The following is a 20,494-nucleotide window of genomic DNA, read 5'->3' as shown; positions in this document are numbered from 1 at the left end:
ACAGATGGCAGCACAGGGCTGCACGCACAGTCACAGAAAGCGCTGACCTCCATAAGTTAGTGTGCCAAAAGACATCGGGAGCCGTGTAACTGGTGATAATATGACTACGTGCTCACCCACCCTACTAGCCTGAGGAATTTCTCCCTCTTCCTGAAGATGAAACTCAAAGATGTGCATTTTGACACCATTTCAGAGATGCAGTGTGAATAACAGAATGACAGACAAAAAAAAATACTTAAATAGGATAAATTCACAGGTGAGCTCACCTATAAAGTCCCAGAGAAAGACGCTTTTCTGGAAGAGACGAGCCGTACGAAAGCCGTGGTAGAAGAACTGCTCTATTGCCCCCACCAGGCCTCCGTCTCCACATAGCAGCACGGTCAGACTCCCTCTCTAACCACGAGGGAGGGAAAAAAATAATAAGTCCTAGTCAATTATAACCATCAAAAAAAGTCATGTGTACACACATACCTCCTTCTCTGGTTTGTGGAAATGCTTGACAATGTTGTTGACGGCTTCACTGATGGCTTCCTGAATCTGATCTGCTGTTGGTTCTAAAACAAGGCAAAACAATCGCAGGTTACGGGGAATCACAACAAGTTAACAAGCTAAATTTTGAAGGACACTTACTGCTGCCTCGGCCGGTGATGGAACTAATACTGATTCGGCGGATTTGTGAGGGCGAGCGCTGAGGGGGCGGAGTCTTGGACCCTCGGCCCCCCTCCTCCTCGTTGCACGGAGACACCAATTCGCCTATTAGGATTCGCTCGAGACTGCCGTCATCTACACCTTTCCCCAGCCAACGCCCGCACGGGAATCTGGGAATGACATCAGGATCTGAATCATGTATTTATGTCAAACAGGCGAACGGACGTACACGTATTCGCACCAAACCATCTCAGTACAGAGCTTTCGGTACGGTGCACGTGTACCGAACGCAATCCTTTTCCGCGCGGAACATAATTACAATCAGAGTTCGCTCACAAACGTTTACACTGGCGGACTGCAAGTTTGTTTAGTCTCCGCCTTGTCCTTTGAGTGCAGGGTCACTGTTTTATTTAATTTTTTTTAAATAACTATTAAACTGGAAAGCATACACAACAATGCCAGGGGTATAAAAAAGAAACTAGAGTTAGCACAGTGTCACTGTGGCTACTCACGCCGTACCAGAAATACGATTTGTTTTGAGCATACACGAAAAACTCTGGCACTTCCTGCGTTTTTACGACAATCTAGCGACATGGATTCTTTAGCGTTTTATGTACAGCTTTAAGAAAATCCTGACAAAGAAGGATGAATGGAAAGAAGATACGCTGAAATAAGCAGAACAGTTAATAAGTAGATCATATCTTAAGAAAATTACATTTTAAACATACACAGTTATACACTTCTGTATTACCCATTTGCAGAGGTTGCAAAAGTACACACATCCTTCACTTAAGTAGAAGTACAGATACTCATGGTTTAAAATACTTGGGTAAAAGTTGAAGTACTGAATATACTTTTTTACTGAAGTGAAAGTAAAGAAGTTTGGGTTCTGACATGTACTTAAGTAAGTAGTAGTTATTACTTCTACCTGTTTTAGTGTCACACTGGTACCTGAACCTCACATTATATTAATAATAGAGCTGTCAATTCTATTAATTGCACATTTTGATCTGTTCTAAATGTACCTTAAATCAATACTTTTCAAGTTTTTAATACTCTAATCAACATGACCAGGGACAAATATTGCTTTATGCAAATGTATGTTTATTAATAGTAAAACCAAACTCAACATGGGGCATGAAAACGAAATATTCTTGGAAATGTTTTTATGGTGTTTTAAATCACGTAGACATTTCAAGCTTTCTATACATATACTAATGTCAGTGAGGCAAATATTCACTCAGATTCATGTTGTTTTATTTGTGTGTCTGTGAAGAGAGTTGACAGAGACCGCCCCCTGTGTGTTTATTTTACAAAAGCACAGCGTACAAATAAAAGAAGACCCTTTACAGATTCAAATGATATATCGCTCTTAACTGTACGCAAAAAAAAAAGACAGTATTTCAAGTTCGTTTCTGCGTTATAAGGAAAAAAATACCACAAAATACGCACCGGGGCGTTTCTAGACCACCAGAGGGCAAATTGTGCGCATCACGGGGTTGATTTCGGTGCTGATTTGAGACTTGGTGCATCAATAAAACAAATATTTAGTGATAAATTATATTTATTTATTTTTATATCCGAGTGAAGAAAAGAATACGTGTGTTGCGTAAAAGGTTTAATTTTGGCCTCTTTTATATTTACTTCATTTATATTTTTAATAAAAATAGTCAAACAGAAATGTCTGCATTCATCACACGTTAATGAAATTAGTGCCGTTAAAATTAATTTGCGTTAACGTGTCAATTTTGAAAACTCTAAACAATCTATTAGTACAAAATTTGTTATGTTTGTTATGTAATGAATGTATCCAGGCTGAACATCCTCTATATAGAACACAAGCAGAGAAAAGATGATGATCATGTGATCAGGAATGTCTCTGTTCTCATCACTGACTCCCTCTGTCTCATCCACATTAACCCCAGACTTCTTACTGCTTTGCTCGTTAATCGTCATCAAATAGATTAAAACTGAAGTAGTAACGAGTGTGGATTGAAAATGTAAGCAGTAGAAAGTACAGATTTTTGTGAATGATTGAAAAGTAAAAAATTGTCCGTAAAAATGAACAGTGAAATAAAATACTGATTCCAGAAAAATCTACTTAAATACAGAAACAAAGTATTTGCACTTTATTACTTCCCTCCTCTGCCCAATTGGGGTCTAATAAATATGTAAACCATTTAATCAAATTTTTCTATCTACTTTTATCTGTGACTCAATTTAATCAATATAATAAGTGTATTGCATTAATTCGATTTATTATATTTTATTATTTAAATTATATAATTTTTAAACAAGCATATTCAAAATTATTAAAAACACTGTTGATGTTCACAAATGTTAATAAAAAAAAACGAGAAGCAATTTTAAGTTTTGCATTTCTTCCCCGTAACTGTACCGAAATTGACCCGAACTGTGACTTAAAAACCGAGGTACGTGCCGAAGCATGAATTTTGTGTAGCGTTACCCCTTAAAGACACTGATACTTACTTATAAGTGTGTCCCGATATCTCGTTGCGAACCATCACGCAGTCCACCAGCCACTTGGCCAGAAGTCCAGCGTTATCGTGGCCCAACTGCACAGTGGTCAGCTTCCCCAGGTTCTGACGCTGCAACAACAAACCACAAACGTCTTCAGATGAACTGACTGGGAAAATCAGTCTATTTTATAAGGAGCACGACACCAGCTAAACCCCAGGAACATCATGCAGCACTCGGAAACTACCCAGCTAATGCACGAAACCTCGCAGTGCTCCAGCAAAAACACTACGCTGGACTTAAATGTCATTTTCATGTACATTCAAACCTTCTAGAATGGAACGAATGGAAGCAGCAGAAACGCCTGGAGAACGGCGTTAAAGCTTATCAAGTTTTCTCAAAAACAAAAAGGAAGCAGCTGCATGAAAATGACAATGTTGAGCCACTGAAGGAGTGAGGAAAGAAGAGAGAGAAAAAGAGAAAGAGAGGGATGGATGAAGTGAGTAAAAGAGAGAGAGCGGTATGGTAAGATGTTCTCCTGACCTTGAAGGGGATGGAGAGGTGCGTGTGAGCCCTAAAGGCAGACTGGAGAAAGAAACATGACAGGGTTAGGATACGACACATGACTCAGAAAAAGGGAGTGAGAGCGAGTGGCGCTCCGGAGACTTCTGTGATCGAGCGTGTGATCGAACGCTCTCGTCTCAATCCTCACACTCCCTTACAAGATGTTAACCAGGTCACAGAGGTCATTCGTGTAGTCCTTTGGGGCCTGAGACACATGGAGACGATGCTGTGGTTAAAAACTGACCAGCAATGTAGGGCTAATAGTTGGACACCTGAGCAAAAAACCTTTTTTTTTTTTCTCACATTTCACATTTATTCTCCATTTACTCTTATAATAGGCTCCACCTTTCTGGGAAGATTTTCCACTAGATTTTATGGAGATTTGTGTTCCTTTCAGTTACAAGGGTGTAAGTAAAGTCAGGAATTGATTCATGCCGGAGATCTTCCACATTTCCCAACCTAAGTAAAGCAGATCTTTATAGAGCTTCATTGTGCACAGGGGTATTGTCCTGCTGGAACAGATTTGGGTCTGAAAGTCCAACCAAAGGGAAAATTTCATGCTACAATATCCAAAGATGTCTGACACAATCATGTGTCCCCAAATTTGTTTGGGGAAGAACCACATAGGCGGAAAAGACGGGTGTCCAAATAATTTTGCCCATATAGTGTAATGAAGTCATTTATTCAAGGATTTAGGATTTGATCAGATGAAAATCGGATCTTCAAATCCTAATTTGATTTTTTTTTTTATGTCAAACCAAACCTGCTAAAGGAAAACGCAGGACAAAAACACATTCCCGATTGAGGACAGTCATTTTTCAGAACTATTATTAGCACCGAGCGTCACGTTGCCGTTAGCCGGTTCTTGTCGGGACACTCACGTCAAATGTCATCTCTAGAACGTTCTTCGGGATCTGCATGACGCCCGAGTCGCCGAGTTCCCCAGAGACGCACACCCAGGGGTTGGACGTGGTCATGGCGTTGCTCAGCTTCTTGATGGGGATGATGACGGCGCGGTACGGAATCACTAAAGGGACAAACAAGAAGCTTCGGTGTAAGTTTTAGCGTCAAATGAAAACAGGAAATCAGAATCAGGTTTACTGGCCAAGTGAGTTGACACACGCAAGGAATTTCTTTCCAGCTGTTAGTGACTCTCAAAAATACAGCTATAAATAACACAATATATTTAGCTTGGACTATAAGACAGACTATACGAGACAATACAGACAATGTGGGACAATATAGACAGTACAAGTATTAAAGAATAAATAGTGAACGACTGAAGCAGGAGGTTTGAGCTAAAAAAAAATAAATAAAAAACTGGTAGAATCATTGGACTGAAAACTGAATTTGAAGAAAAAAATAAATAAATTAATAAGTAAGAAGGTGAAGAAAAATCATATAAGCATGATTTACAAGGAAAATCTGACATTTGTCATTTGTTACATCTATTGGGAAAACCTGGGCATTTTCTGGGCAGAATCTGTTGATGTAAAATACAATGAACTTCATTTAGAGGGAGGAAAAAAAAAAATCCCTGGAGATTATTTGTATGCCGTTTCTATGGAGATGCAATTTGACGATTGCATGTAAATCCGTGATGTATTAAATGTTCTAGACCCCTGTGCTAGATGTTGCTGATTGGTTGATTCTCATGTGACATTGTGTAGATGGTTTCCTTATAAGTGTGTGATGCAGGAGGCTCCTGACCTCGACCACAGTGGGGAAACACACACACACACACGTGCGCACGCACACCTCGAAATTCACAACCTGACCCCGAAAACCCAGGAACCTGCAGGACCTTATTGTAGCTAAAACATCTGGCCAGATTCGGGGTGTTTTAGCACGTGTGGTGCGTTATCGTGTAGTGCGGTGTGAACGCACTGATTGTGGTGAAGACGCTGGTGAAGCAGAAGTAGTCGACGGTGTTCAGACTCAGAAGGTGGAAAAGAAACTGCTCCTTCTCTTCTTCACACCGTAGGAAGGCATAGCGCTTATACAGCTTCCTGTGGACGAGATACACACTCATTTGACACACGACAGATTATTGGCACCCTGCACAAATTTATAGTATGTGATGTGATGAAGTGGTTTTGATCTTTGTTCCAATGATTAAAACTGGAATTAGAAACACTATAAAACAAAAAGAAATATGTATTTTTTTGACAAAAGTGCACTGCCAATGATACGATACAATGAAGATACATATAAAGCAGCTACTGACGCAGTGCGATCTGATTTCCATTCGATTCAACACTGTGATTTAATGCAAAACAGAAAATATATGATGCTCTGCAATCCAATATGGTACAGATAGCACGCTTTGATTTCTTTGGCTCACACAGACAGCAAATCATCAATTTACTTAAGTGCCTTCTGACTTCTAACGCATGGCCCGAACACGAACACGCCTTTGTAGTGCAAAAAAGAAAAGAAAATTATTTTTAAAAAAGGGTGTTCTTTTCCTGTACTGTCTCCAGGAAGTTACAGCTCTACCTCTGCCATGTTAATCTGTATTCTATGTGACTCTCAGGACACGCCTCGGTCTCTGTACTGTTGTGATACGTCATATTCACGTAGCAGCAGCGTTGCTGAGAGAAACTGTTTAGCTGGAAGAAATCAATCTACATATCAAATATAAGTCACAAATTATTGGTCACTTTTTTAATAATAAAAAGTATAGCGCATACACTAATAATTGTAAAAATGTATCTTTTTTTGTGATGCTAATATGTTCCAAACAATGCATTCGCAATACAAAAGACCAACTTGCACACTTTAAAACGTTAACGTCTATGCCGATGCAGCGATACAATTAGGTGAATCTTACAATCACTTATACACTGATCAGATATAACATTATGACCCCCTGCCTAATATTGACTCTATATGACTCTCATCTAGACATCACAATTTGTCAAACTTGCACAAATCCTTATGCTCACCCATTTTTCCTGCTTCTAACATCAACTCTGAGGATAAAATGTTCACATGTTGAAGAGATAATCAGTGTTATTCAGTTCATATCTATCTATCTACAGTGAGGAAAATAAGTATTTGAACACCCTGCTATTTTGCAAGTTCTCCCACTCAGAAATCATGGAGGGGTCTGGAATTGTCATCGTAGGTGCATGTCCACTGTGAGAGACATAATCTAAAAAAAAAAATCCAATAAACAATATATGATTTTTAAACTATTTATTTGTATGATACAGCTGCAAATAAGTATTTGAACACCTGTCTATCAGCTAGAATTCTGACCCTCAAAGACCTGTTAGTCCGCCTTTAAAATGTCCACCTACACTACATTTATTATCCTAAATTAGATGCACCTATTTGAGGTCGTTAGCTGCATAAAGACACCTGTCCACCCCATACAATCAGTAAGAATCCAACTACTAACATGGCCAAGACCAAAAAGAGCTGTCCAAAGACACTAGAGACAAAATTGTACACCTCCACAAGGCTGGAAAGGGCTACGGGGAAATTGCCAAGCAGCTTGGTGATAAAAGGTCCACTGTTGGAGCAATCATTAGAAAATGGAAGAAGCTAAACATGACTGTCAGTCTCCCTCGGACTGGGGCTCCATGCAAGATCTCACCTCGTGGGGTCTCAATGATCCTAAGGAAGGTGAGAAATCAGCCTATAACTACACGGGAGGAGCTGGTCAATGACCTGAAAAGAGCTGGGACCACCGTTTCCAAGGTTACTGTTGGTAATACACTAAGACGTCATGGTTTGAAATCATGCATGGCACGGAAGGTTCCCCTGCTTAAACCAGCACATGTCCAGGCACGACTTAAGTTTGCCAATGACCATTTGGATGATCCAGAGGAGTCATGGAAGAAAGTCATGTGGTCAGATGAGACCAAATTAGAACTTTTGGGTCATAATTCCACTAAAAGTGTTTGGAGGAAGAAGAATGATGAGTACCATCCCAAGAACACCATCCCTACAGTGAAGCATGGGGGTGGTAGCATCATGCTTTGGGGGTGTTTTTCTGCACATGGGACAGGGCAACTGCACTGTATTAAGGAGAGGATGACCGGGGCCATGTATTGCGAGATTTTGGGGAACAACCTCCTTCCCTCAGTTAGAGCATTGAAGATGGGTCAAGGCTGGGTCTTCCAACATGACAATGACCCAAAGCACACAGCCAGGATAACCAAGGAGTTGCTCTGTAAGAAGCATATTAAGGTTCTGGCTTGGCCTAGCCAGTCTCCAGACCTAAACCCAATAGAGAATCTTTGGAGGGAGCTCAAACTCCGTGTTTCTCAGCGACAGGCCAGAAACCTGACTGATCTAGAGAAGATCTGTGTGGAGGAGTGGGCCAAAATCCCTCCTGCAGTGTGTGCAGACCTGGTGAAAAACTACAGGAAATGTTTGACCTCTGTAATTGCAAACAAAGTCTACTGTACCATATATTAACATTGACTTTCTCAGGTGTTCAAATACTTATTTGCAGCTGTATCATCCAAATAAATAGTTTAAAAATCATATATTGTGATTTCTGGATTTTTCTTTTAGATTATGTCTCTCACAGTGGACATGCACCTACGATGACAATTTCAGACCCCTCCATGATTTCTAAGTGGGAGAACTTGCAAAATAGCAGGGTGTTCAAATACTTATTTTTCTCACTGTATCTATCTATCTATCTATCTATCTATCTATCTATCTATCTATCTATCTATCTATCTATCTATCTATCTATCTATCTATCTATCTATCTATCTATCTATCTATCTGAGGGTGATCATTAGTTCTTGAGGGGACTGTATTTGGCTGTGTGTGTGTGTGTGTGTGTGTATGTTATTTTACTTGGTTATAGCCTGATTAAAAAGCAACTCTCTGAGGTGTTGTGAGAGCAGCTTTTTCTCTAATGACAGACGAATCCAGGCTCGTGCTCTCCCTACATCAGTCTTGATCTCACCCATGCTCTGGATGTGTCTGTTTGGGAGAGAGAGCAGGGATTTTACAGTCCATCTCCTTGATGGTGCACGTGACCTTGTTTTGGTGAGTGTGATCTGCATTGTCTTATACACTTACATTAAGTTGAGAAGAACACAATAAAGACTGTTTAAACGCAATAATAATGCTTAACTGGTGATCAGACTGGTGTGTGTTCGCTCACCTCATGTCCTGTACAACTGACACTCGCAGCACTGACAGCCCCATACAGGAGTCTGACCTCCGCTTCTCCTGACCATTAGACACTAAAGCAGATGAAACACACATTGTGAAAAAGCGCCCCATTTATTAATTACCCAATTATGCTGGAAATCCCTCCGATGTGGCTGAATTAAAACAATTCAGCAAAGGGTGGGCCGAAATTCTTCAGCAGGGACGTGACGGACTCATTGCTGGTTTTCGTAAATGCTTGATTGCAGTTGTTGGCACGGAGGTTTGCACAACCAGTTATTAGGTTTAGACAGCTATTACTTTTCCCTCACAGGGCCAGGCAGGTTTGGACAGCTTTTTTTTTTTATTAATAAAAGAAATCATCATACAAAAACTGCATTTTGTTTTTACTGAGGTTATCGTTGTGTAAAAATTTGCTTGAATCAGCGATATGACAATCCAGCACTATGGATTCTTTTGTACAGGTTTAAGAATTTATCTTAAAAGGAGAAAATTCTGACAATTCCGCATTATTACGCAAATGGAGTCAAACAAATGCAAAATATTTATATTTTCCATTGATTTAATTTTATTTCATCAATTTAACTCATGGCAATTAAACTGATTATTAATTGTTTTAATATAAAAAAAATTATTTAATAAAATAACGTTATTTATTCTATTTTGTGTAAATATTTTGTATTATATAATTTTATATAGAATTTAGCCAAGCAGGCATTTTATTTCAAACTGTTTTAAAATGTAAACTGTTGATGTTCACAAATGTTAATAATGAAAAAAAATAAATAATAAAAAGGCGTAAATAATAAACGACAAGCAATTTCTTCCCCCAAACTGTACCGAAATTGAACAGAACAGTGACTTAAAGACTGAGTTACATACCAAACCATGAATTTTGTGTACAGTTACACCCCTATATATACACACACACATATAAACACACATTTACATTTCAGCAACCATTGTAGTATATCTTCTAAAGAGACAATACTACAGAAATTAAATTTGGATATATTATAGTGTAGTCCATGTGCAGCTTGAACAGATTTATTGTCCTCTAAAAATAACTCAACATACAGCCATTATTGTCAAAATAACTAGCAAAAAGACACAAAAAAGTGTCAACAATTTTATTTTGTTATCCAGCACTGCCCTAATCCTCCTGGGCATGGAATTCACCAAGCTACACAGGTTGTTGCTGGGATCCTCTTCCAATCCACCATAATGACATCACAGAGCTGCTGGATGTCAGACACATGGTGCTTCTACACCTTCCATTCGAGGATGTCCCACAGGTGCTCAATAGGGTTTAGGGTTGGAGACATACTTGGCCACTTCATCACCTTCAGGTCCCTCAGCAAAGCAGTTGTCATCTTGGCATTGTGTTTGTGGACATTACTATGTTGGAAACTGCCATTCTTCCCAGTTTCTGAAGGGAGAGAATCATATTCTGCTCCAGAATGTCATAGTACGTGTTGAAATCCATGTTTTCCTCAATGAACCGCAGCTCCCCAGTACCAGCAGCACTCATGCAGCCCCAACTGTTATAGAAAACCTCTATATGACCCTGGCCACTGTACTGTAACTCCATTTCAGGGTGTTACCGATATTCTTATAGCATCATCCATCTTTGTGGAGAGCAACCATTCTAATTCTTAAATCCTTTGAGTTCTTTGCCATGAGGTCCCATGTTGAACATCTAGTGGTCAATATGAGGGAATTGCACTCAAAGCACCAAATTTCAACTGCAAGATACAAAAATGTATATTGTCTTGTCAAGCAGACAAAGACATGAACATGATGAATAGAATGTGTGGCTTTGCATGGTTACACGATGATATACTAAAACAACTGCTGAAACGTGACTTTTGTGAGATACTGTATAAATACACACATGCACACACACACACATATGTATGTATGTATGTATGTTCTTACCTGATGGCTCCACCTGCTGCTCCATCTTCTCCACTTTGTCCTGGTAATGCCTTAAATGGGACCATAATGCAGACTTTCCCTGCACACATACAGCAAACCTCAACCATAAAGACCACGCAATGGGACATTTTACTCTTTATGTCGCTGTCAATTATTTGTACAAAGCACATGACAAACTCCACCAGAGCGGCTCTACTCACCTGTTTGACCTGCAGGCCGTGGCTCCATATCCTCTCCAACAGGTCACACAGACTGGCGATAAGCGTGTTCTCCTCCAGACCGGTGATGTTCGCCTCGCCGTGGCCAAGCTCCACGGCCTCTCGACCCATCTTCTCCACCAGCATGCGCTTAGTCTGAACATGACAAACATGTTCACAAAAAACACATCATGGCACAGGGTCACAGTATGTGTGTGTGTGTGTGTGTAAGAGAGAAAGGAAAACAGAGAGATACTAAATGATCAGTCTACATATATCTATACAAACCTTCATTTTGCATTCCTTCAATAAACCCTCCACAAACTTAGAGTTGGTCTGTGCAATGACCGCAGGAGAAAGGTCAGACAGCTTGGGTTGCCTCAGGTTTTTCCCAAGACTACGTGCCTCCTGCAAGTACTTCTACAAAAGACATATACATGTGTCAGTCTCCCTCATTCTTCTCAAGTGTGTGTAATGTAGGAAGCAATGTAGAATTGTAACCTGAATAAGACTTCCTGACAACAGCTTGTTTTACATTGTATGCTATTTAGCCTAGCATGCAAAAATCACACTTCACAAAAGACAATACTTCTGTCTGTGTCATTAACTTTTAAATGCTTCTAAGGCCATGTCCACACTAATGGATCTTCGCTGAGCTCCTGGCTGGCTCGCCAGGGAAATATGTTTTTGGCCTTCCGTCCACATTGTCAACGACAATGTGCTTTTTAAAAATGCTCTCCAAAGTGCATAAATTTAGAAACTTTTAGAGTTTGGACTGTAAAACTGGAAGTGTTTTTTAAAAACTATTATGGATTTTTATTATTTATTATGATTTTAAATCATAATCAGATTAGTGTAGACATAGCCTAAGGGACCATAGTATAATGTCATAATCCATGGCTGGGTGTGAGGCCTTACAGCATTATAATGCTCTTCACTTCACTTCAGGTCATTCTTTACCTCCACATAATGCACTAACATTCTGTAATACCTCACACCTCCACCTGCATTATCACTGATTTATAGGTTGCTAAATGCAACTGACAAATCCCATCATCTGGATCATGATCATTTAGTGTCCGTTTTGAACAAAAAATTTATATAAGGATTTTCTGTAACTGATTACCTGATTGCCAGCCATTTTCTCAAGAAGAACGATGCTGTAAAAAAATTATATTTGAGATGTTTGAAAGCTAAAAGGAGTGTAGATGATGATCCAGTGAGAGATCGTGTCATCAAAGGTTTGCTATTTAGGAAGCACTGTCCATGACGCCTTGTGTGAAGGTTGTGTTTGTTGGTCAAACAGGTCACAGGTGGTCACAATGTGACCAGACCAGAAACATACCATGCTGCTGGTCGAGAAGGCTTTTTTTGGTGGTTTTACATGATGGGTTGACACCTTGACCACTTCCCAGGAATCCATAGATCTCACAACCAAACCCACATTGACTGGCTGCGCAGTGGTACAGCCCACAACCCACAGCGTGCAAACGATGGAGGATGCAAACGAAAGAACAATAAAATGGGAATGAAGCAAAAAAAATGAAAAACCCAGCAACATGCAGAAAACACATTTAAACAATATCAGCCATGCAGGGAGGCAAATGTAATAAAAAATAGAAAAAAAAACAGACCAAAAATTTTCATTAAAAGTCAAACACTACTGGAATTTATAAGAAATGAGAAAGAAAATTATAGGATCTACATTGATGAAAAGTGATGTCAGAGCGAAAAAAAATGGGAAAAGGAAAATCAAACGAAGACGACACAGATGATAAAAGGAGGATGTTGTACTGTACCTCTCTGAGGTCATTGTCCAGGCCTTGGTGGTCTGGTTGCTGTCTCTGAAACTCCCTCCGTTTCTGAGTGGCGCCTGTTCGATTGGACCACCTGCAAACAGAACTGCACGTAAGGATCACAATGACCTGAGAATGTGCCAGAAAAAATTTTGTAGCTCACATCAAAAGTTGGTGTGCAATTTAAAATAATATCATTAGGGTTGCAATACAGAGTATTGGATCGTACATCGTTTGATACGTCTGGGTATAAAAAAATAAAAATAAAAAAATGAAATTCAGATATTACGTGATTGTGCGAGAAACGAGTTTAAAAATGCCCAAACTCGGTTTTAATAAAAATAGAGATCTATTTCTACAGGGCTTCTCTGAAGAACACAGATTTTTTCAATGTAATGCCAGCTTCTATGGCTACGTTCATAGCGGGCTCAACCAGAGGTTTTCCAAGACAGGTTCCACTAAGAACAGGCCTCGCAAAGGTCCATCAAAGAATTTGAGTCCTCGTGCTATGCGTCAGGTGCAGAAGCAGGCTTTAAAAAAAAAAAAAAAAACAACTTCCAGGAGTCCTGCAGCATTGCTTTAAAGGTTACAGAAGCAGAAGGTCCGCTTGTCAGTGCTTAGACCGCACGCCACACACTGCAACAAGTCGGTATGCAGGCCGCTGTCCCAGAAGGAAGCCTCTACTAAAGCTGGCTCACAAAACAGCCTGCTAAAAACCTGTCCAAGAGCATGAATTAGTGGAACCATGTCCTGTGGTCTGGTGAGACTAAGAATAACTTGGTTGACTCAGATGGTGTCCAGCATGTGTGGCGAAGCCCTGGTACGGTGTACCAAGAAAATTGTGTCTTGCTTATAGTCAAGCATGGTGGTGGTAGCATCATGGCCTGGGGCTGGATGAGTGCTGCTGGTACTGTGGAGCTGCGGTTCATTAAGGAAAACATGAACTCCAACATGTACTATGACATTCTGATGTCATTCTGACAAATGATGCCATTATAAAGAAGCGATAAGGATAAGTAGCGGGAAGAGGATCCCAGCAACAATCTGTGCAGCTCTAGTGAATTCCATGCCCAGGAGGATGAATGCAGTGCTGGATAACAATGGTGCTCACACAAAATATTGACACTTTAGACACAGTTTTGACAGACATACGCTTGTTCCCAGTTATTTTGACAATAATGGCTGTATTTTTAGTTATTTTTAGAGGACAGTAAATTGTTACAGCTGTGGCATCTTTAGAAAAATTTGGATAATTATTAAAAATGCTGGATTAAGTCTATTAGAAATATAATAAACCACAATAACGTGTTATTATTATGAATAAGAGATAACGAGATCGAATACACAGACACTCAGGGAGCAAGACTACCTTTAAGCTTGTTTCACTGTTTAAACATTTAAGGGAATAAAGCAAAGGTCGCTGACGTACAACAAAACGACACGATCTTTCTTTCACAATCATCAGCTCCATTCAGGTAATTTGATCCACAGTTAAACTAATTCAACCTGTCAGCTATTCCTCACGCATTCATTAGCGTGTGCTGCAGAGAAGCAGAACAAACAACGTGGGTGGACCAGATGCATGAAAAAGCTAGAAATCCTGGATCTGGATTGGGATCGTACTCACTTGTTGTTAGTGGGCCCTGAGGCCAATACGTCCGACTGGAGCTTAGGGAAGAAGCCCTGCTGGTATTTGCCCTGGCCAATCTTCATGTCTAACAAGTGCGGATGGATGGCAGCATGATCGATTTTCATTAGCCGCTGCTCGATGGCCTGAGCTGGAGAGGAAAACGAAGAGGAAAGAAAAAGTAAATGCTGTAAAGCTTCGTGCCAAAACCCTGAGCTATTAATCTTCTTTTAAATGCTTTAAAACCACAATAAACTATCATATTGCAAATAAAATAAAGTGATGCTTTAGTCCAGGATGTTGACACAAACACACTTTCTCTCTCACACACACACACACACTTATATACACATCTGTATTACCAAAAAACAAATGTACACTATTTAATTCAATATTTCAATGTATTTAATTAGATTTATTCTATTTAGTTTGTGCCAATTAAAAAAAAAACAGTGTATTGCAGTGTATTTTATTTTTTTTATATTATCTTATATATTATTTAACCAAGCAGCCATTTTATTAAAAATTGGTTTAAAAATGTAAACAGTTGATGCGTTACAAGCAATTTTCATTTGCATTTCTTCCCCTTAACTGTACTTGTAGGTGGCTTGTAGGTTTGTGGGTTTACATGAAAGCGGGACGGCTCACCGGATTCATTGAGGATGGTGCACCTCTGGTAGATGGAGGAGCGTAGGCTGGGAGCGCGTACGTTGTAAAGGCGGGCCTTCTCGATGCGTCCGTCAAACACGCGCAGCAGGGGTTCCTTCTCCTCCCACTGGGACAAAATTTTATTGTCGATGAAGGTGGCGAACATCTGGGTCTCGATGAAGCGACACAGAAAAGGCAGGTTCGGCTCCGGCTGGTCTGACAGGAAGGAAGCCTAGTGGAAAAAAAAAAAAAAAGAGAGGGAAAGCGTTAGGGAAGGACAAATGTCTGTATAAAAAGGTACGTCCTGCCACTTTGACAAGTAATGTAAAGTGATATTTGGTCACCTTGTCAAAGTTGTGCATCTGCTCCCGATTGGACAGCCATGACTCCAGATCTGGCGAGTTCTGAATGACGAACGCCTCGTAATCGGCGAACATCGTGACAAATCGAGCCGCGAACACCTCCCTGAGCTGCACGTTTAACTTGGCGTTTCTTAGCTCCTCTGGCTCTATGCCAGTCCTCAGTGCCCCTGTGTTCTCCTCTGCCAAAGCCTTTTGCCCGGCCACCAGCTCCTCCAGACGTGCCACCTTCACCCCTGTGCGCTTAGCCAGAGCCTGAAGACGCTCCAGAGTCGGGTTTCCCTGCAGCACATCAACGACGTCTAGTGGCAGATTTCCGTTCCTTCCGTCGTCCACCAAGTCTCTCAGAGCTTCCGTCCCAGTCACGTGTGTTTGAACGGTGGTGGGTGGGGGCGACACCGTGCCTCCTTCGAGAGGCAAGCCATAGCTGGACAGCAGCTCGCTCAGCTCCTGGATGAACTCAGCCTTGTTGGGGAACTGTGGAAAATCCTCAGGCAGCTCCAGGCAATGATTGTCAATGTCCACGAAGCAAAGGTTTGCCTATAATGAGTGAAAAAAAAGCTTAAGAATCTTTAGGAGCCTAATAATGTGGTTAATGCAATCATCACATGACCTTTCCACCCATATGTTGTTCTTTTCTAAACTGTACCACAAACATGTTGAGTTGTATAGGACGTCTTGAATGGCATGAAAGTTAACCTTCAATTAAACTTTGAGACCCAAACCTGTTCCAGCATGACAATGTCTCTGTGCACAAAGCCAGCTCCATGTAGAGTGAAAGATCTCCTGCTATAGAGATCAACACCTTTGGGATGAATGTGAATGCTGTCCTCCCAGGCCTCCTCACCTCACCTATCTTCCAAAGCACACTCCAAAATCTAGTGGAACATCTTCCCAGAAAAGTGGAGGTTATTAAAACGGCAAACAGAAACTAAATTTGGATTACAGTGTTCCCAAAAAAACACCATTCATCGATATAGTGTATAATAAATACATACATATTGAAGCTTCCTCAGCACAATCGCCAACTTCTGAACTTCTCATTTATATATTAGCATTAAAATGCTTAAAACGCGTGTGTCATAAACATGCCCAAAACTTTAGATAAAATGTCACCCCTGCATTCCAGAGGTTTTCTCCTCACGATGTTCAGCCTCTACTGCTTCACAACAGCACGTAAAACTGAGCACGTGAGCAGGTGTCCTTGTCCTACCAAAGTATAAATAAAACACTAGGGCAGAGCAAGAGCTTGTCCTCCTGGGATCGAGTGCTGCTGAAATTCACTAATACACATCATCATGGTTTCAGTATGTACTGTATCTACAAAGAACGCATTTACTCTAAATCATCTGCATGTTGTTGTTTTTTTGTTTAAACATAATGTTCCTTCTGGAGCTGCTGGAACAAATCACATGACTGAGACATCATTCAATGCAGAACAGAACAAGAAAGGACAGGAGAAACAGGGGAAGGATGTGAAAGCAGCAGCAGCCATGTTCAGGGTCTGTAAATATTCAGACTTATTAGGGATGACCTGTTTCTTTCTTGTTTCATGACAAATGAGCCAAATCATCCATTTGCTGCATCAATAAAAAAGGAAGAATGCACTAGGGAGCTCAAAAGGCCTGGAAGAACACCTGAGACCACAATAGTGGATGAACACAATTCTGTTTTTGCTACAGAAAGACCACTTCGTACTTAGGATGCAAACCACTGAAAAACAGAATGGAAGACTAAAAAACCAAGACTAACTTGCACCAGAATTATACGAAGAGTATGAAGAAGGAAAAGTAGGGCTTATGATCCAAAGCACATCACGTCATCTGCCATGCATAGAGGAAATGCTATGGCATGAAGAAAGACGATTTATACTTGTCACTTTTCTGCACAGTGAAATTCTTATCTTCGTGTATTGTAGTGATTTTTAGGAATCTGGGGTCAGCAATGATACAGCATCCGTGGAGCACAGAGGGTTCAGGGCCTTACTTAAATAGCAGCTTGGCAAAACAAAGGCTTGAACCCCCCCAACCTTCCGATCAGTAACCCAAAGCCTTAATGAATGAACTTAACCCCTATGAGTGGCTACGATTACTAGTAAAACTGAGTTACTGGGGTTATTATTGCTAATGTGGCTTCTTGAGGTAAACAAACAAGTTTTTAGAAACACGAACAAGCAAAACCAATGTGTTACTTTCCTACATTAGCACATTAAAAAGTCCTCTTAAACGAGGGGCGTTCAAGTCCAGGACTTTTGATGTTACAGGTATAAAAATGCTAGCATGGTGGTTAACATTTCAAAGATGGAAGTCAGTGATGGTCCCGATGCAGGTCGTGGTGGTTCCCTAGTGATATAGTGAAGCAGGCTTTCCTGAAATAGTTTGGACATACAGACGAATCTTTCTATGCAGAATTTTTTCAGGCGTTATTTAAATGCTGGGATGAGTGTATGAAAGTTGGAGTATGTCAAAAGATTAATGCAGTTTCCACTCCCTGAAATAAATTTTTTATTTTATAAAATCAAAAGTCCCGGTTAGACTTAAATGTCCCTCGTATAATGATTACATTTGTTCCTTATTGCAGACAAGAGTATAAATTCTGCTCCACATCACTTTCAGTGGTCACAAAGATGTGTGGTTTCTTTCATATTTACCATCACACCTGTAAATCCGAAAATTACTTAATGGTTCACCATATTTTCACTGCATTTACATTCGAAAGAAACTTTTTGCCCAGATTTATGTCATAGCCAGAATGGAAAATTAAACATATACCATGTAGATGCTTGATTTACGTGTGACTTGTATTGAATTTTTACATCGATATTTATGCTGTTTGGTAGATGCCATTATCCAGAGCGACTTGAGGGTTAAGGGCATTGCTCATGGGCCCAACAGTGGCAGCTTGGTGGTGCTGGGTTTTGAACTTGTGACCTTCCAATCAAATGCCTTAACCACGGAGTTACAATCTTAAATGTGGCTCTAACATAAGTTAGAGGTGATGATGTGGTAGTTTAATTTCCAAGGCATTGGAATGTGGATCCAAAGGTTGTGTGTTCAAATCCCAGCCACACCAAGATGCCACGCTTGGGCCCTGGAGCAAAACCCTTAACCCTCACCCGCTCAGTTGTATGAATAACATCATTCTTTATTCCATACATTGTGTAGTTTTTCCAGACAAAAACCCTTCTACACAGTGGAAACTAAAGGGAAAGGAGCAGAATGCATGTCTGTACTGAACAATGTGACATCACTGTAGAGTAGTGTAGCGTAGAGTCACCTCTTGAGGCAGTTCAAGTTTGGACCGGTCCGTGCCCTCTTTCGACTGCAAGCCCATGACGTAGGGAACAGGGGCATCAAGGAAGTGCAGCAGGGACGCAGGGAGAATGGGGACATACACATGCTGCCACTGGAATGGAAAGAGGAGCGTGGTGATCCCCTCTGCTACCACCATCAGCTTCTGATAATCTACAAAACACACACACAACAATGTCTCAGCATCTAAACAATTCGACGGAACACTATTCAATAAATAAAAATGAGATATTCCGGCATCTAGATCAGGGGTCACCAACATGGTGCCCGCAAGGACCACATGAGTAGCCCGCGGCCTTTTCTAAAAATAGCTGTTTCCTACTTTGTTAACTCATTGTTGATCATTATTATGAGAAATCATTAACATGATCAGTGTCTTCACATAGATGAATATCATTAATTATTAAAAATAACATATAATACAGGGTAAATTGAGCAAATTTGTTATTTCAGGTCAAACTGAAAACTGTGTGTATTAAACTGGTAGCCCTTCAAATTAAACGGTACCCAAGAAGTAGCTCTCAGTTACAAAAAGGTTGGTGACCCCTCTTTTAGAGCTTCATATTTAAATATCCAGTACAGCAGGATATAATTTAATTAAATGTAATATAAATGAATGAAAAGTGTGGCGTCTTTTATGGTTTTTGATACACGTTTTCTTTTGTTTCTATGCAACAAACTTGGAAAAAAGTTAAAAACCCATAAGAACCAAACAGTGAATGAATGGAAGGAAATTCTGAAATGGGACATTTCTGTCTCTACCAGAAGAACTTGTGTAAGACAGAAAACAGAAGATCAGACTGCCTCACCTCCACAATCACACATGGAGCTGGAAGGGTAATGGTTTGAGGTTTGTTTTGGCAGGGAAGATTCCAGAAAGTGAAAGGAAACCAATAGGGCTCCCATTCCATACTTCAACACCATTGAATTTCATCTAGAGAGTTCCATCTTATTCAGAGAGCAGTCGTCCTGAGTGTTATCCATCATGGAATGACCTGCCCAGTCACCGCACCTAAGTACTATTAAACTGCTCTGGGATGAACAAGAAATCTCCAACTAGTGAAGAACATCTTTGAGGCATGGAAAAGTACAGTTAAAAATTTGGATAAACAAACTCTCCAGATGTTGCATGTGTAAACTATTCATCATGCTAAGGGAGGAGTTTCAATAGAAATAAAGTGGAAGTTAAATCTTTGTTTGTTGCATAGAAACAACAGGAATATGAATGTCTCTCTCAAAAACCACAAAACACTCAGTGTTGAAGCAGCACTGAAGACTTAATAAGCATTTTTTTTCCTAACACTTGCACTGCAGGTTAATATCAAGCTAACTTTAGAAAGCATTTTCTCAAAGGAAGTGGCTCAAACAGCAAGACATGCCAACAGATAGGTTAGCACAATTCTGCTGCAGCCTTGCAACCTGACGTCCACACGTGATTATCTGAGTCAAGAATCAACCAATACCAGTCAAGGTGTTAGCAAAAATATTCTCTCATTATTATTATTTTTATCATCATTATCACTGAAAGATGATGAGTGCTAGCCAGCCAAACAAACATGATCAAATGGTGTCACTTTGTTTTGGTCAGATTGTGGTTTGTCTTCCTGTCAGTGGCTAGATGATGCTAAACAGTGAACTAGCCAGCAATGACTGGCCAAATAAGTGGTGTTATCAAAAGGTTTCGAGACGAGCTCTGCTTACAAGAAAGTACTTTATTTATCTGTTTACACACCATCACCTTCAAAAAATAGTCAATACCCCCAGTGTTCCTGCCACTTTTAAA

General features: G+C 40.2%; 1 protein-coding gene across 8 annotated transcripts in view; it reads right to left on the bottom strand.

Annotated features, from left to right (window-relative positions):
• dennd5b (DENN/MADD domain containing 5B) overlaps positions 1 to 20,494 on the bottom strand; it is a 43,733-nt gene that overhangs the window by 2,916 nt on the left and 20,323 nt on the right. For 2 of the 8 annotated variants that reach the window (XM_083546129.1, XM_083546127.1), the window contains 18 exons: positions 18,677 to 18,864; positions 15,386 to 15,940; positions 15,042 to 15,273; positions 14,394 to 14,544; positions 12,770 to 12,860; positions 12,316 to 12,423; positions 11,259 to 11,390; positions 10,974 to 11,126; positions 10,774 to 10,852; positions 8,828 to 8,909; positions 8,515 to 8,643; positions 5,578 to 5,699; positions 4,572 to 4,717; positions 3,670 to 3,711; positions 3,139 to 3,257; positions 631 to 818; positions 472 to 554; positions 267 to 393 (listed from right to left, as the gene is read on the bottom strand). In XM_083546129.1, coding sequence (XP_083402255.1) covers positions 267 to 393; positions 472 to 554; positions 631 to 818; positions 3,139 to 3,257; positions 3,670 to 3,711; positions 4,572 to 4,717; positions 5,578 to 5,699; positions 8,515 to 8,643; positions 8,828 to 8,909; positions 10,774 to 10,852; positions 10,974 to 11,126; positions 11,259 to 11,390; positions 12,316 to 12,423; positions 12,770 to 12,860; positions 14,394 to 14,544; positions 15,042 to 15,273; positions 15,386 to 15,940; positions 18,677 to 18,864 — 2,727 coding nt within the window. The remainder of the gene's footprint in view (positions 1 to 266; positions 394 to 471; positions 555 to 630; positions 819 to 3,138; positions 3,258 to 3,669; positions 3,712 to 4,571; positions 4,718 to 5,577; positions 5,700 to 8,514; positions 8,644 to 8,827; positions 8,910 to 10,773; positions 10,853 to 10,973; positions 11,127 to 11,258; positions 11,391 to 12,315; positions 12,424 to 12,769; positions 12,861 to 14,393; positions 14,545 to 15,041; positions 15,274 to 15,385; positions 15,941 to 18,676; positions 18,865 to 20,494) is intronic. The other 6 variants (XM_083546130.1, XM_083546128.1, XM_083546133.1 and 3 more) reach the window with 3 other exon arrangements.

Source organism: Silurus aristotelis (genome assembly GCF_946808225.1).
Source record: "Silurus aristotelis genome assembly, chromosome: 7".
Taxonomy (NCBI): domain Eukaryota; kingdom Metazoa; phylum Chordata; class Actinopteri; order Siluriformes; family Siluridae; genus Silurus; species Silurus aristotelis.
Note: the sequence above shows the minus strand (reverse complement) of the source record. Positions and strands in the feature narration are given on the sequence as shown.